General features: G+C 49.8%; 2 protein-coding genes across 2 annotated transcripts; one reads left to right on the forward strand and one right to left on the reverse strand.

Moving 5' to 3' along the window:
* Positions 1 to 591: 591 nt before the first annotated feature.
* Positions 592 to 6506, reverse strand: LOC120669137. The gene is made up of 3 exons (XM_039948938.1): positions 6478 to 6506; positions 6150 to 6363; positions 592 to 1303 (listed from the first exon to the last, which is right to left on the reverse strand). The coding sequence occupies exons 1-3, from the start codon at positions 6504 to 6506 to the stop codon at positions 1013 to 1015; spliced, it is 534 nt and encodes a 177-aa protein (XP_039804872.1). The 3' UTR covers positions 592 to 1012.
* A 1963-nt stretch (positions 6507 to 8469) lies between these two features.
* On the forward strand, positions 8470 to 14033 carry LOC120671301 (RNA-binding protein 38-like). Its single transcript, XM_039951599.1, has 6 exons — positions 8470 to 9066; positions 9145 to 9268; positions 11157 to 11313; positions 12382 to 12415; positions 12950 to 13241; positions 13604 to 14033. Exons 1-6 carry the CDS (start codon positions 8836 to 8838, stop codon positions 13675 to 13677), a joined length of 912 nt encoding a protein of 303 aa, XP_039807533.1. The 5' UTR covers positions 8470 to 8835; the 3' UTR covers positions 13678 to 14033.
* The last annotated feature ends 2581 nt before the right edge of the window (positions 14034 to 16614 follow it).

Consider the following 16614-nt stretch of genomic DNA (forward strand, 5'->3'; position numbering starts at 1 on the left):
GAGAAGAGCTAAGAGACCTCAAGCTGTGGTAAGGGGTAGATAAATGGGCATGGTATGCAGGTGAGCTAGAATCATTGTCAATAGGCATTGAACTTTGCCCCACATTACCTACTCCGCGTGTGGGTATCTGTCCCTACTCGTCAATCTCAAGTTCTCAACCTTGCCAAACACCACGGAAATAGCCGCCTCTGTTATCACCCTCCCCTCCCTCCATAATCACTAGAAGGAGCTTCGGAGAAATGTTGTAGAGGGAAGTTAAAAAGAAGTAGCGAAGAGGATGACATAAAAGAAAAAAAAAAGATTATCAATAGAAACGTGTGATTTGCGATCTACCATGTCATATGATAAGATACAAAAGGCTACTCTACATCAACCAAATATGTGTGATTAACCATCAACGAGCCAATGACCATTCTGATATATTCAGGCAAACTTAATGGCTATGATTTATACTTTCTTAAGTATAGTGGCTGAACTGAAACAAGCTGACAAATACAATGGCTATTCTTATATTTTACTCTTCAATCATTGTGCCTAAACCTTGGAAGTACGGAGAGCGACGAATTACCCAATGTAAACAATATGCTAATAGATTGCAAAAGGTTAGATTGGATGCATGTTTCTTTCTCAACAGTTCCAACAGTGAACCGTATACAACTGCTTGGAAGAAAAATTACATTGTACATGTCCCACTATCATCCTGTACAAACTCAATACACGGTACATCTCAAGAACTCCTTTCCTCTGAAAATCAGCATATGTACAACAACCATGACAGGAGACCCTGTCGAATGAATTGAAGGGGAAGAAGAGTAGAAGGAAGATGATGTGCCAGTGGGCAGTGGACAGATGGTGTCCTTCATGCTAGCGCTCTAGCTCACCAGAATCGGCACTTGTATCTGTTAATTAAGTGAAGATTCCGATGACCGTGCACCGGATTAGGGGAAGGCTCAGCTCATCGATCGATCGATCGATCTACAAGCCGATCCATCAAGGAACTGATGCGCGTACACTATCCCCTGCGTCTAGCGGACGGCCACGGCGACGACGGCGTTGAGGAGGACGTGGTGCTCATCTTGCCGGCCGCCGCCATGGACGCCACGGCCTTGGCCCACGCCACGAGCTCCCGCTTCATCCGCTCCTCGTCGCCCCAGACCACCGGGTCCACCGGCCGGCCCCTCTCCGCGGCGAGGAACACCTGCGCCCGCCCGCCTGCCGAGACCTCCCCGTCGCCACCCCCCGCCGCCTGGAACGGCGCGGCCGCCGCCGCAGCACCGCCTCCGCCGCTTCCAGAGCCATCGATCTAAATGATCTGATCCCCGCGCTCCTGCGCCACTCCTGACGTGTTCTGTGATCGCCGCGGCGTGTTCTGATGAGCCACCCCAGCAACGCGACCGCCGCCGTCTTTTATGCAATGGTGTGGGCGTGTCGATGTGTCGTGTGTGAGGTCGAGGAGACGAGGAGGAAGGATAATTGCCACGAGGATCTCGCCGCGCCGTGGCGTCGCTTTTGTACGCGGGCGGGCGCCCATTGAATCCCCGCGCCGCGGGCCGCGCAGCGTCGTGTGACGAGGAGCGCGCCGCGCCTGCCCCGGGCGCATCGAGTCGGTTGCGGCGTCACGGTCGGTCGGGTCTCCGGCGGGACGGGACGGGCATGGCAGCTTCTGTTCGGACAGCATGCAAGCTGCTAGGTAGCCTGCTACACGCAGGACACGATTCTCGCGAGGGGCACGTCTACCGAAAGCGAACGTGCCGGTGTACCGGTACCGGACAGTTTTGTCTCCGTGCACGTTCGACGCGACAGGTTTTTTTTTCTTTTTTTGCAAAAATGTTAGAGATCTCTGGATATGTGAAACATGTAGTGTGCGGTACTGTATATCGGAATCAGTATGCGTATCCATCGCTGATCCATCGATCGAGAGCCTTCATCACCAGCCATGATATGGACAACCAGCCATGCATCACGATCGGCACGTACAGAACTTGGTGGCGCGAATATGGAAGCTTCTGATGGTCTGCCCCCAGTCCCCCACCTTTTTTCTATTTTCTATTCTACTCCCTTCATTCCAAATTGTATAATATTTTAAAAAAAATCAAAATACATAGTTTTTGTTATACATCTAAATAAATATTATGTTTAAATACATGACAAAAAATTATGTATCTAAATTTGCCAAAACAATATATAATTTGAAACGGAGAGAGTATACTAAAGAAAGTTTCTTTCTCTGCGAATTTTTAATTCTAAAAAATATATCAGATGATTTTATCCGTATAATTTTTTTGACAGCAGTTTCTTCCAATAAGCATTTGAAACAACTTCAAAATTAAGTCTCCAACTTACAGGGACAAGTTTTAAGAAAATTTAATACTACTGCAAAAACGATTTGTAACAACATCTCGATTTTTTAGGAGCGGATTAAAATTTCACATGTTCCTACAAATGGTGCGCAGTTACGGTAGCAATATGGCCGCCCCTAATAATCCATTTATAGAGCAAGTTCAAACCCCCCCCCCCCCCCCCCCCCACCCTCCCAAGCCGCCCATGGGCAGCTGGGTGGTGAACCACCCACCTCAAAAAATCTCTATAAAAATCTAGGAACTTTCTTCCTCCTCCCCGACCCACCATTATTTACTCAGGAGAGGAGCATCCTAAAAAAAAGAAAAAAGGGAAGGTTTTCAACTTGATTTCCTTCGAGTTAGGGGATCTAGCAGGTAAGTTGTGCTAATTCATTGTCTTTTTTTAAGCTCGTTTGTTAGTTTGATATCTCAAATGGAGCTCTCTTTGCCTCTACCTAGTTCTAAATCTCCATGGTGTGGATTTGCCATTTGAGCCATCATTTACCTCAAACTTTTGGACGATGTTGTGCTATTTTAGTAGGAGAACAAAATTATATAATCATTTGGACTAAATCTAAATGTTTTAGCCTCATCCCTAAGTAAATTATTAACTAGATCTATGGAGGAGAGTGAAGAAAATTTATTTTTTCCTATTTGTACACATTTGCATGGTAGATTTCTTTTTCAAGATTTAGTATTACAATAATACGTTAGGTTTATTTTTTTATTTAGTATTGTTTAAATTAACTTTTTTCAATAACTACACATATAGAAGTATATACTCGTGTTCATTTAGGGCTCCATTTCCTTTGAGAAAAAGACTTGATTTATTTTTTCTATGCTTACACATATGCATAATAGATTTTTTCTATCTTTACACACATGCATGATATATTTTTTTATCCTTACAAGCATGATAGACTTTTTTCCAAGATTCACTGGTACAATAATAGGTGGGATTTGATGTTTTTATTTTGTACGTGTTAAATTTTTTTTCCAACATCTATGCATATATAGAAGTACACATTTATGGTCATTTTAATCCATTTAAATTAATTGTTGCAGTTCAAAAATGGATAGAATATGGATGTATAATGCAAACAGGACGGACACATATTTCCATGGGGAGCTTGATAAATTCATTAAATTTGCGAAGAACCACGTAAGAAATGAGAAGACATGGTTGATACATTGCCCATGCGGAGCCTGCAAGAATTTGAGAGTATTCAACGATCCAACTATAATCAGATCGTATGTGTTGGTGAGTGGTTTTATTAAGGACTACATGATCTGGAAGTATCATGATGAGACAGTTGCTCCCCCTCCGACGAATAATCCACTTGATCAAATTATACAGGATGAGGAGTTTGACAGAATGTTTGACGCTTATGTTGATTCTGATGATGGTGTCGAAGATGATGATGGGTTTGAGGGGATTCCATTGTGATGATGTCGATGACGGTCCATCGGTGGTGGTAATAGTGAGGATGAACTTGACGACGGTGCCCCCTAATGTGGCGTCCCTCGGGAATAGGGAAAAATATGTAATGATCTACTATAATGATGTTTTATTTCTAAATAATTTAAGTTTGTATGCGTAAGTATTTTTTATCTAACATATTTGACGTCTCGATCGCGGAAAAGCTTGAAAGATCAAAATTGTCGAGAATCCAAATTTTAAAAAAATAGCAAAAATAGGATCGAATATTTTAAATTCAAATCGCTAAATTTTTTAGCAAGTTTTCGCTAAATTTTTTAGCAAGTTTGGAACCCATTTTCAGGGGGCGGGTCACCCTCACATGCAAATAGATGATACGTATTTCGCAGGTGCAGGTTGGCAATATTTGGTTATTTACCGATGTAATAGTTTCGACACAACCGGAATCTGGCACTTAGCCGACGGCCAGTTACACTCGGCAAAGACCGGATTACACTCGGCGAAGGCTTTGCCGAGTGTAACACTTGGCAAAGCCCACTCGGCAAACCCTCTGACGACGAAGGGGGCTTTGCCGAGTGCCTTTTTTCGGACATTCGGCAAAGATTTTGCCGAGGGCCAAACGAGACTCGGCAAAATGTCCACGCGGGGCAATAGCGACGAAGAGTTTGCCGAGTGCCTAACGGTCGGCACTCAGCAAAGATTCAAATCTTTGCCGAGTGCCAAGCTCCCAACACTCGGCAAAGTTCAAATCTTTGCCGAGTGCTTAGGCTTTAGCGCTCGGTAAAGAGGTGTTCCTGCGAGGCCCCCTATGGTTACTTTGCCGAGTGCTTTGGCTTTTGCACTCGGCAAAGTGATCTTTTTTTTCTGTTTTCTCTGTTTTTCGATACAAATTTAATGAATATATATCAAAATACATGCAGTTATTATAGGTACTCGGCAAAGATTAAATATGCCGAGTGTCCTATCTTTGCCGACGGCCGGCACTCGTCAAAGTTTGGGCATGTCGTGTGCCCTGTAATTGCCGAGTGTTGTGTCTCTGGCACTCGGCAAAGCGCCTCTTTGCCGAGTGACCGTGTTCTGGCACTCGGCAAAGCCCACTCGGCGAATAGACGTTTCCGGTGCTGCGAGTACTATAGAAATCACATCAATTGACGTTATTTAGTTTTGCGCTGAAACGACCGATCATTGGATCGACACTGTTCTGTCAGTGCACGTCCCATCCTTTCAGGGGTTTCGTTTTTTTCTTTCTTTTCTACCACAGTACCACACGCATGCACCGATGCACCCTAGCTCATTCGCATAATATATCTATCAATTGGCTTATTAGTGCTGACCGTAGGATGCATGTCTCCTACACTGGACTACTGGCATGGAGTATGATGAATAGCAATGTGCAGTTATCTGCTTTATCAGTGTGCCAGAATGGTAATTTCGAGCCAAGGGCTGCGGAATTGGGATCAAATTCACAGGCCTTGAGAAATTCTAGCAAATACAGCGCATCCGAACAAAATGTTAACGAGCTACTAGTGTAAAAAATAGCGCACTACAGCACCAAAATAGCGCCGCTATAGCAGTAAAAATAGTGTTTTGGCTAAACTCCTGCTAAATTCTATAGCCCGCGCGCGATTTTAAACATTGCGAGCTAAATGATTGTATGGGGTGGTTGACAAGCTCGGGAATGTTTTAATATTATCCACTGTTCAGAGGGTCTCGCAGAAAAGAAAAGAGAGATTGTTTTAATACTATACACTGTTCCAGACTTTTTTAAAGAAAAACTTGGAAGAGTGCCTCGCAGAAAAGAAAAGAAAAGAGGAATCTTTAGGAGCACTAATGGGTAATGGGCCATGAGCCCAGACAATCACACACAAAAAGGATTATGGGCTAGTTAAGCTTTGGGTTTCGGCAAGCCTATATAACTACGTTTGTATCTATTTCCAAGCCTAAAACAAATCGGCCCAATGAACAACTACATAGAGATTTTAGTCCGAGATAAAGTGCTGCAGAGTTCTGAACTCCAGCAGGCTCGTTAAATGGACTTCCATTTTCATATTTATTCGGTGGATACGAAAATTTGATTTCCAGTAGGGGAGCAAATATACTGCTATTTTAGTAGATTTTCCAAATTTCTCCCCCGCCTCCTCGATATAGCCCTCTGTTTGGCGTGCCAACTGTGGCTCCCATCGTTTTTCCTTTCTTTCCTCCGTTCCTCCGTGCGACAGCTCCGTCCCCGACCTGGCGACCGAGCGCGACCGGTGCGGCGCCCGATCCCGCCGCCGCCACGCCGCCGGTTGCGCTCCGCCTCCTAGCCACCCCCGCTCCATCCCGCGTCCTCCTTCCCGGCTCCGTCCTGCCTCCTCCTTTCCTGCACCGGCCTGCCGCCCCCGCCCTAGCCGCCGCGCGGCCCTGCCGGCTGAGGTGACGATGTTGAAGGAGTCCATGGCCACGACGTCCTCCGTCAAGAACCCGTCCTCGCCGCGGAGCAGCTCCTCGCTGCCATGGCTGACCAGCCCCGGCAGGACCAGCGTCTTGTGCAGGCCCGGGAGCAGCCCCTTGGACAGGTCGATGCCCCACATTGTCGACAGGTACCTGCAGGTCGCCGCAACAGAGTCTCAGAAATGGCCATGGCCACAGGCCACGTCAAGGGAGCGCGTGTCCCTGCCTGGCGAAGTGACGACTGACGAGAGTGATCTCAATTCTCACCGGAGCGCGCCCGCGACGCCGAGAGTCATCCCATGCTGAAAATGTGGCTGCGGGCAACATCAGTGATGACCACCTTGCTGTGAAGGCTCTCCTTTTGGTTGTGCTGTCAAGCTGGACTTCCTACTATTAGTAATTTAGCATGATGTTGAGAGTGAACAAACCTCTCCTTTTGTAAAGTGCACATGCATATGCACCTCTGAACAATATAGTAAGAGCTGACATTGGATTGCATGCCTTGCATATGTTCCTCTGAACAACATTTCAGAGATTTTGTGTCAAGATTGTACCTGGTTTTGACAGGTTACCATGACACTTGTGTTACAGTTTGGCTATATTTGGTTGACCAGGATTTGTCATTTGTAGATTGTATCTGGTCATGCATAAGCACATTTTAGCTCAGTTTCAGGTTTGGTGATCTTCATGACTTTGTTCTTTCTGAAATGGATGTGTGGTTTCTGAAAAATGGCACTCTGGAATGGATGGGTGCAGTGTGGTTTCTGACTTGCAAAAGCTGAAATAAATACAGAAATGCACATGCAACTTCAGTTTGAGGTCACATCCATGTCTCATGGAGAAAGGGAGTGAGAGATGGTTCAGTGTATCTACATTTGTTTGCCTAATCTGAATCCTGGTTGCCTGATCTGAACTGCAATTTTCAGTTTTCAGACATCACACAGCAGCATAGATTTTCTTTTGCTAGACAGGATAGCCAATGAACCTTAGCTATTGTTAATGTTCAGTTGTTACCAGAACAAAAGGTCTGACCTTTTTGTTCAGATGCTAAATCTGTCCAAAATATGGAAGACAGTAAGGTTGTCTGCTTATCTGAACTTGTAATTCTCTGATTATCTGAACCTGTACTGCTCTTGCTCTGAAATTAGTACCCTCCATCTACTCGACCAAGAATACAGTAACGGCTAGTGCAGGCATTGCCTCCTCTTGAACAGAGTCGGAGCCCCAACAGGAGGTTGTGGAACAGAGTCGGTGTGGATGTTTCATTGAAGGATGGCTTATTCATTCAACTTTGCTCAAACTGTTGCTTCTTTGATAATAATAATTTGTGAGAAAGAATGAACTGGGTGCATGCATGGATGTGATAACAAAGAAAATTCAGGATAACAGGTCGAGAGACCAAAGAAAAGAAAATAATCAATGTTTATTATTTTTTAAAAATGATCTGTATTTAGTTCTATTGACACCAGTGAGAAGAACTCATGGATTCTGCACTTCATACTGACTGAAAATTCAGAAACAGAATAACACACATACAGGACAGCAATGCATAGATGTGATCAAATCTTAAATAATATGCAAACGGGAGAATATTTCTATAGGGATTCATTACAACGTTCATAGGCTGTGAATTACAGGTGCCAATCCCCTTTCAGTTTGCAGCAGCACATGTGCCAATCCTGCTGCTAAGCTATTACAGACTTTCCTGAAGCCAATCGAGGAGCTCATTCAGAGTGTTCTCTGAAACTTGAAAGGTGCATATGCATCATCCCAACATGAAGCTCCAATGCGCCAATTGAGGAGCTCATTCAGAATGTTCTGAAACTTCAAGCTGCAACAGAGAACACATATCTCAGTTCTTCTATAAATGGATAAGAAGGCCCAAAGAAAGGAGTTAAAAAGGACCAATTTTTGCCAACCAAATTTGTCGGCAAGCATAGGATCTCAAGCTGAGCGACGTTCCACACCAGGTACGCCAAAAACCAGATCCAAGAATATCTCAAACGGCAGTCAAAAATATGAAAACGAATCAAAAACATGACAAGTTGTATCAATTCTCAACAACACACAAGCAAAAAATCAAGAATTTTTTTAAACATAAAAAGAAATCGAAACATTGCCTGAATGTCACAACAGATTCTCAGAAACTACTACTAGAACACATGAAGAAACACAATTGGAAGGAAAAGAAAAAAAACAAGAAGAAAAGAAACGGTATAAAAGGTTCAGCATAGCTGTCACCCCATCCAAATCGTCCCCTCCAGCGCAAAACCCCTAGCAACCTGTCTGTCTGTCTGTCTCTCCCTCCCTCCTCCCCAACCCCAACCCACCTGATCATCAGATTCCCCTTCTCCAACGATCATTAAGCCACCTCGATCACAGCGAGGTTTTATATGCAAGCCGACTCGCCCGCCTCCAAAACCAGCCACGCACACAGAGCGAGCGCACGCACGGCGGCGAGCCGCGGCGCAACCGCAACGCGAGGCGCAGTAGCCCGCCCGGCCAGCCCCCTCCCGCGGCGTGCCTGCTAGCTCCCGCTCTCCGCTGCCTGCGAGACAACCGCCGAGGCCTCGGCCGCCCCGCGAGCCCCGGTCCCCCCCCCCCTCCCGCGCGCGCGCGCTCGTCATGGCGGCCGCGCCGTCGTCGTCGTCGTCCGCGTCGCCGGCCGGCGGCGGCGGGCCGCGGCCGTACCGGTCGCGGTTCGGCGACACGACGCTGACAAAGGTGTTCGTCGGCGGGCTGGCGTGGGAGACGCCGTCGGAGGGGCTCCGGCAGCACTTCGAGCGGTACGGCGACATCCTGGAGGCCGTCGTCATCACCGACCGCGTCACCGGCCGCTCCAAGGGCTACGGATTCGTACGCCGAATTACCCATCGCCGCCGCCCCTTATCTTCTTGCCGTGTGTGTTCCTGAGGTGGCCGTGTGCGCGCGCAGGTGACGTTCCGGGAGCCGGAGGCGGCGCGGCGCGCGGTGCAGGATCCGAACCCGACGATCGCCGGGCGGCGCGCCAACTGCAACATTGCCTCGCTGGGGCCGCCGCGCCCCGCCCAGCCTCGAGGTGAGTGACAACCCACCCCAAGGGAAATCAAACTCCTCGTCTACCCGCACGCGCATTGATCTCGCCTGCTCCTCCCGGCTCGACCCCCACCCACCCCTGCTCAACGGCAACACGACCAGCTCGCGCAGATCAATCCAGCGCCACGCCAGTCGCCACTGCCGCCGGGCAAGCCTTTTCCCCCTCCCTCCCGCTCGCGCGAGCCGGGAGCTAGCCGACGGCATGCAGCCGAGGCTGACGCGCGGGCCCGCCGCGACTGGCCAGGCGAGTAAAGCCACGCCCGGCGTGCAGCGGCCGCGAGCTCGCTCCGGAGTCGTATGGGTGAGCTTGCCCAGGCTGGCCTGTCAGTTCAATTGGGTTCGTGCCCCACCCCGCGTGGCCGGCCGGCCGTCCGTTCGATCCATCGATCGCCATTGCTTTCTCTCTTTTTTTTCCCCTGTCGCCGCAGACGATCAACTGGCAGTTAGAAAGGCAGTTATGGGCTCGCCCCCATCCACAGCTCCCTCCCGATTTCTTTTGGGTTTCTTTCGGCTAGTTTAATCGTCGCGGAGGGTTCTCGCTTTGACCGAACGTGTTGGGGCAGCCCTGCCCGCCCGCCCGGCCGGTGGCGGCCAGTTCACTTCACCCTCGCCCGCCCATGGGTGCCAGCGGGAACGAGGTGTAAAGGCCATGGGCGGCGGCCGGGAAGGGACGGTGGCCACCGCCCACGGTCTGTCTAGTGTAGTGGGGAATCGGGAACGATCCCTAGTGAACAACGCCTGGCCTTTAGGGGCAAAAAAAAAAAACCAGGTCCGACTAGAATACTTGGCCGCGTGTGTCCTCTTTGACCGGACCGGTTTTTGGGAGCCCCTGCCTGACGCCTGGCCGCTTGCGGTTTGGAGGGTTTCGAAGGCAGCAGCGCCCATCCAAGATTGGATTCGCTGCGGGGGGCGCCGTCCTTGACCAACAAATTCCCTGTTCCTCCGTAGTACCACCGCGCCGCATTGCAGCCGCCGTCGCCCCCGCGCCGCTGCAGGTTCGCATCATCAGTTCACCAGAGTGTCCGGCGGCAGGAGCAAAGCGACCCCTGAAGCGAAGAGGCGCACGCGGCGGCACGCCTTGAATCCTGATGGTGAGAACCGGTGGCCTGCAGCGCGCGCGCTACTAGTTTTCACCAGCCCGTTTAGTTCCCAAAAATTTTTACCTTCCCTTTAAACACATGTATGAAGCACTAAATGTAATTAAATAACAAAACTAATTACATAGTTTGGATGTACATGACGGGACGAATCTTTTAAGCCTAATTAGTGCATGATTAGCCATAAGTGCAACAGTAACCCCACATGTGCTAATAATGCGGTCAAAGGCCTCAAAAGATTCGTCTCGCGGTTTCCAAGAGAGTTCTGAAATTAGTTTTTTAATTAGTGTCCGAAAAACCCTCCCGACATCTTGTCAAACATTGACGAAACACCCAAATTTTTTTTGTGTTTGGAACTAAACGGGCTCTGAGTGTGCGCCCGTTGGAGACTCGCCGTAGGCTGAAAAGGAGCGAGCGCGAAAGCAGTAGGCGACGAGTCGGCGGCCGGCCGGCCGGCGAGGCGGCGAGCGAGCCCGAAGGGAGCACCCCCAGTCAAAGCGGGGGCGGGCGGGCGTGTTCGGCGGCGCGGCGCGGCGCGGGCGCACATGGCCGCGGCCTGCGCGCGCAGGTGGGAGCAACAGTGCTGTCGGTTTCGCTTGCCCACCGGCTCCGCGTCGCGGCGCGCGCGCTCGCGGCCTGAATTGTGTGAATTTCCCCCCGCGCGCGGCTTATGCTTGTTTCGTGGTGTTGCTTTCCCAGCTCTCTCTCTCTTTCTCTTCTCTCTCTCTGCGGCTGCCTGCAGCCAGTAACATGGCAGGTAAATTGTTGGTGCAGGGAGGGGGCCCTACGCCGTCGGGGCCCACATGCAGCAGGTCCCGCAGCCGGCGGCCCAGGGCCCGCACTTCGTCCCCAGCCGGGCGCCGGCCTCGCCCCAGATGATGCCCCAGCACGGCGGTGGCCCGGCAGCTGCGATCTACCCGCCTCACTTCGGGTGAGTGCCCTGTCTGTCAGTCTGTCCATCCACTCCTTCACTTGTCAAATCCCAAACTGCTCAAACTCGTACAACACACTCAGGTAGCACTGTAGCATATGATGATAGTACAATTGGCGGTGTATGATACTTGACATTTGACAACTATAGTTGTGCTCTCAAAGAATTATAGTTCTAGGCCTTGTTTGGTTGCGCGTTGTAAAAATTTTGAAAAGACATCTTTCTACATTTTAAGTACTAAACATAGACTAATCATAAAAATAATTACAGAACTCGTCTGTAAATCGCGAGACGAATCTAATGAGCCTAATTAATCCGTCATTAGAGATTGTTTACTGTAGCATTACTGTAGCAATTTAGCGCCTGATTACAGTCTAATTATGTTCATTAGATTCGTCTCGCTATTTACAGACAGCAGTCGCAATGCGTTTTTTATTTCGTCTAGATTTAAGTCTCCATGCAGGTGCCAAATTTTTTTTTTTTGGAATTTTGAATTTTGGAACTGAACAGGGGCCTAGTAATTCCGTTCAAAAATTGAGTTGGTGCCTTTGGAAGTCGAGCTCCGGTCGTCGCCCTTGACAACTATGGATCCCTAGAAAAGGAGGTCGATCGGTCCCCCCTCACGCCACCGTATGCACTATTGCACTAGCACTACTGCAGGCACCAGGCAGGGTGTCTGCCTCCACTGCCAACAAAAACTACACTCTCTGCACTTGTTGTACATGCTAGAGCAGTACAGCACCTTATTAGTAGTATCTGTCTGGGTCTCTTATAATTGGGATTTCGAAATGCAGCGCCTCATGCGCCTGTTTGTTTTCTTGAGTTCATCCTCTATGCCTCAGTTCCTCACCTTAATTGTAAAACGGAACATAGCAGCAGCACCTGTTTTCTTCTCATGATATAGTCCTAGTTCTGAGGTAGGAATGTAGGTCAATGATCTATATTCTGGGCCTTTACAGCCTTTGCATGTACCGTGCTGGTAGTGGATAAGTTGGGCCAGATGTGGGCAAACCCTTCCTTTTTTCCGGTTAAAATCAGCCACTGAAGAAGCTGCATAAACTTTTGCAGGTGCTGGTACCCACCTGACTTTCAATACCCACAGGTAAGCATGCTCCCCCGTGCCCTTTGTTTTTACCTTTTCTCACATGCAAATTTGCCAGTGCCACTTGTCAGTGCACATGCCTAGCTAGGGATCGTCGCTCCACCCCTGCATGTAGTGCAGTGATATAGTAGTATTTAACCATAATAAATGTCGCTGTTACTGATCCCGGCCATATTTTGCATTGACGATTTTGCTTTCTGAAGAACAGGAGCTGCTGCAATTCTATTATCGCTTCACTCTGTTGCACTGATCACCTCGAGGCCAATTTCACTCTGGGCCGTTTAGTTTCCAAAAAAATTCACACAGTACCTGTCACATCGAATTTTCGAACACATGCATGAAATATTAAATACATTTGAATAAAATAATTAATTACACAGTTTAACTAATTACCACGAGATGAATCTTTAAAGTCTAATTAATCTATAATTAGATATTATTTATCAAATAACAACGAAATGTGCTACAGTGTCAAAATCCAAATTTTTTCACCAACTAAACACACCATCTGTTTGGTGACTGATGAATAAGCAGCCCCTGGCCAATCCGCAAGTGCTGCACAACTACTACCCCCAGCTGTACGGCATGACCTCGCCGACGGCGTCACCCTTCCACCCGTACGTCGGGTACATGGCGCCGCAGGCTCCGAGGGCACTGCTCCCGCCGCCACCGCCGGCGGCACAGCAGGTGGCGGTGCAAGCGCTGCTGCAGCACCCGACGCCGCAGATTCAGGGCTCTTTCTTTCCGGCTCCTTCGCTTCCACACAACTTCAGGCTGCAGCTGCCGCCGCCTCAAGCTTTGTCAGTACTGCCTCCCAACACAACAGGTACGGATGCTTGCATCTCACAATTTTTCTAAAAAATTTGTGTTTAGTTCCAAAATTTCTCTCTCCAAATTTCACTATTTACCTATCATATCAAATCTTTTACTTCATGCTTGGATCATTAAATGTAAGTAAATAAAAAAACTAATTGCATAGTTTTGATGTACACGACGAGACGAATCTTTTAAGTCTAGTTAGGTCATAATAGGACAACAATTATCACAAACAAACGAAAAGTGCTACAGTGTGGTACAGTGTCCGATATGGCCCTTTTTACCACCGTTTTACTGATCTAAACGCAGCCAAAGTTTTACTACAAGACAGTGGTAACTGAATGCTTCTGTTTTGGTACTGAAATGTGGCAGAATCGCAGCCAGCTGAGCAGGCCGCTGCCTCTGCAGCTCGAGCGACAAACGCGAGCAGTACTGCGGGTGCCTGATCAAGGGCTCAAGGCCAGCTGAAGATAAAACATCGGATTCAGCAATAAACCTTCAAATTAACCAACTTTTTTTTGGGCCCAAGAAAAACAAGTCTCCATCGACATGCTGCGGACGAAGTTATTGATGGTCTGTAACAGTCACTCAGGATGTTGACTCCAGAAACAAACGACAGACATTTTGTTTATTTTTTCCCCTCATTGTTCCTCATTCTTTTCTGAGTTTCGGCAAAGCTGTTCGTAAAGTCAAACTGGGTTTTATATCATCATCTCAGGATTTCGGTTAGGCAAGGTTCGGGTTATTTTGCTGTTATTGGTGCTGTCTCTAGTATAATTATTTTGATCCAGGAAGTTTTATTGACTCTTCTTTTCGAGATGGTTCGTTCATCTAGGAATTGTAAGTGAAAATGTCATAGAAAAGAGCAAATGGCATGAGAAGCCCAACACTAGTCTCCGAGCCAATCCTTGTGGTACAGCCCAGCCCATTATACGACTACTGAGTGGGCCGCTTCGCTCTCCCGGGGGGATTGCTCCAGGGCTCCAGCCCTGCGGGCCCACCCGGCGGCAGTAAGGCAAGCCGCGACGGCCCGAGACTCTTTTAGCCAATTATGGTCAATTTCTTGTGACGAGTGAGGACGGGCTCGATGGAACTCTTCTTCAATTATGCCAAACGTATCGATTTCTCTGCAACTTCTCTTCAGTTTATTGCTGTTTGCTGAATTGGATACCGAGATCCGAGAATAGATCAAAGTTTCGCCAGCGGTTGCTAGCCCAGTTGGATGGGCGACGAGCTGGGCACCCTGCCGGCCGCAGTTCGAGCCCCGTTGGGGGGGGGGGGGGGGGGGGGGGGGGGGGGGGCGCAGAATTGGTGGTCGGAGGTGGCGCAGTTTATCTGTGCGTTGAAAAAAAAATCCCCTCGCCTGCCCTTCGCCCACTCCATTACAAAGCACAGGTCTAAAACCGTCGCCTTCGCCCACTCCATTACAAAGCACAGGTCTAAAACCGTCGCCTGCCCTTCGCCCACTCCATTACAAAGCACAGGTCTAAAACCGGTCCAGTCTCACACGGTTACACGGGCTGCGGTGCCGCTGTGTATGAGTGGAGTGGGGTTCGGGGATTTTCACACGGGCTGCGGTGGCTGCGGTGCCGTTGTATATGGGTGGAGTGGGGGTTCGGAGATTTTCTCGACCTGCGTGAGAGGTTGTCTTCTACTTTAATCACAAAGCCTTTGGGGAGGTCTCACCCCGGTGGGTCGAGTTTTGTTTTATAATGCAAAAAAAAACTTTTTCCTTAATGAATCTTGTATCGATTAGGTAGAGATCTTGCCTTTCCAAAAAAAGGTCAAGTTCAGATTTTTTAAAAAAATTTTTTTTTAAAAAAAAGTTCAGACACGAGTTTTGGTATGCACGAGATTCGTAGTCCGGTAGCCGACACGGCCCTCCTCCAAACGGTATGTAGTGGCGACAGGTACGAAAGCATTATAGGTGAAGGACCTGAGCGTCGCGTCGGGAGCGACGCGGGCGGCGTGGGCGCTCTGCTCCCAAACCCTAGCCGCCGCCCCTTCGATCTTCCTCCCCTCCGCTGCGCCGCCGCCCGAACGGGCTCCCTGGAAGCTCGGGCGGACCGTGGTGAAGGCGGCGGCGTGGCTCCTTCCCCCTCTCCTCCGGTGGTTTGGCGCGGGCACGGCCGCCTCGACCTTCGGTGGGAGCTCGCCGGCGCGGCGCTTCGTGGCAGCGGCGGCGGGAGGCCATGGATCCAGCATCGCCCCAGCCGGATCCGGTGGCCGTGCGGCGGGGGCGCGCGCCTGTGTGTGTGGGGGGGGGGGGGGGCGGCTGGCGCTAGGTGTTGGCGGCGGCTGACTCGGATTGGGGCGCGTGGTACTGCTGGCTGCGGGCGGCTCTCCAGGCGCTCGCCGTGACCGTGGGCGTGGGCGCGTGGCACATGGACGTGCTGGCATCCTGCGCGTACGCGCTGCTCCAGCAGGTCGCCATGCTGAGCTACAAGGTGGCTGTGGCCAGCTCGCATGTCGCGACGGGGGCGCTGCTGCTGCCGTCGGTGCAGGCGGTGGCCTGGGCATCGCTGCTGGCGCTCGCGCTGCAAGCCCGCGCCCTCGGCTGGGCCTGCTTCCCGGCGCTGGTGCGGGTCTGTGCTGGCCGGGGCTGGCCGCAGGTGGCCGGCCGGGGCTATTGGCGGCGTGCGGCTGCAGCTGGTTGCGGCCTGCTACGGCCGGTTGTGGCTGCGGCGGGCCATGTCTGGTGGCTGTGTCCGGGTGCCGCCGTTCTATCGGATCTGGGCCATGGCATCTCGATGTTGGTGGAGTCGGGGGCGTGCTGCGCGCAGGCGACGGGTGCTGAGGTGAGGAGTTGGTGCTCCTCCTCTCCCCTCTGATGGCTATATTGGTCCGGTGTCGCCTTGGTGGTGGGTGTTCATCTTTCTCCCCAAGTCTTCTGGAATCTTCTAGAGTTTATGTCTTTCACGATTGCACCCCATTAGATGTCGTTATCTTCGAGATTTCTTCGAGGAGAAGGATAGGATGGAAAATCCTTCCTTAAATATCTCTTTGCTTTGCTTAGTCCTGAAGTATCTTGATCTTATCTTGTGGGCTTTGTCTTTTGGGCTTCATTGGAGGGTGGATATGCATGAACGAGCCTCTAATCATCATGGCCTTTGATCCTTTGTTCGGGCTTTGGCCTTCGTCTTTCTTCGTGTCATCGTGTGATCGTGGGCCTCGCCATTTCATGCTCCAAAATTGGTCAAAAACCTCCAAAATATATGTGCAAACGCGAAAACGACCAATAATTGGGCCGAGGTTAGGATGGTTAGTGATTCTGATATTAAATTCATGCCATTATCAAAGTTAAACAGGGGATAAAATGGATACTTAAGGAGCGCCAACAGTGGGGCTGGGGGCCGGCTGGTGCTTGCTGGTGGCGCCGTGGT

The sequence above is a fragment of the Panicum virgatum genome, chromosome 4N, assembly GCF_016808335.1.
Source record: "Panicum virgatum strain AP13 chromosome 4N, P.virgatum_v5, whole genome shotgun sequence".
In the NCBI taxonomy this organism is placed as follows: domain Eukaryota; kingdom Viridiplantae; phylum Streptophyta; class Magnoliopsida; order Poales; family Poaceae; genus Panicum; species Panicum virgatum.

What these genes read in the sequence shown, in the direction of transcription:
- LOC120669137 (XM_039948938.1), bottom strand. Translation starts at nt 6,506, where the DNA reads ATGACTCTCGGCGTCGCGGGCGCGCTCCG. An exon ending in GGCGTCGCGGGCGCGCTCCG is followed by an intron (nt 6,364 to 6,477) that starts GTGAGAATTGAG and finishes GGCGACCTGCAG; the next exon opens with GTACCTGTCGACAATGTGGG. An exon ending in GGCTAGGGCGGGGGCGGCAG is followed by an intron (nt 1,304 to 6,149) that starts GCCGGTGCAGGA and finishes CAGATCATTTAG; the next exon opens with ATCGATGGCTCTGGAAGCGG.
- LOC120671301 (XM_039951599.1), top strand. Translation starts at nt 8,836, where the DNA reads ATGGCGGCCGCGCCGTCGTCGTCGTCGTCCGCGTCGCCGGCCGGCGGC. An exon ending in ATCTACCCGCCTCACTTCGG is followed by an intron (nt 11,314 to 12,381) that starts GTGAGTGCCCTG and finishes AAACTTTTGCAG; the next exon opens with GTGCTGGTACCCACCTGACT. An exon ending in CTGACTTTCAATACCCACAG is followed by an intron (nt 12,416 to 12,949) that starts GTAAGCATGCTC and finishes ATGAATAAGCAG; the next exon opens with CCCCTGGCCAATCCGCAAGT.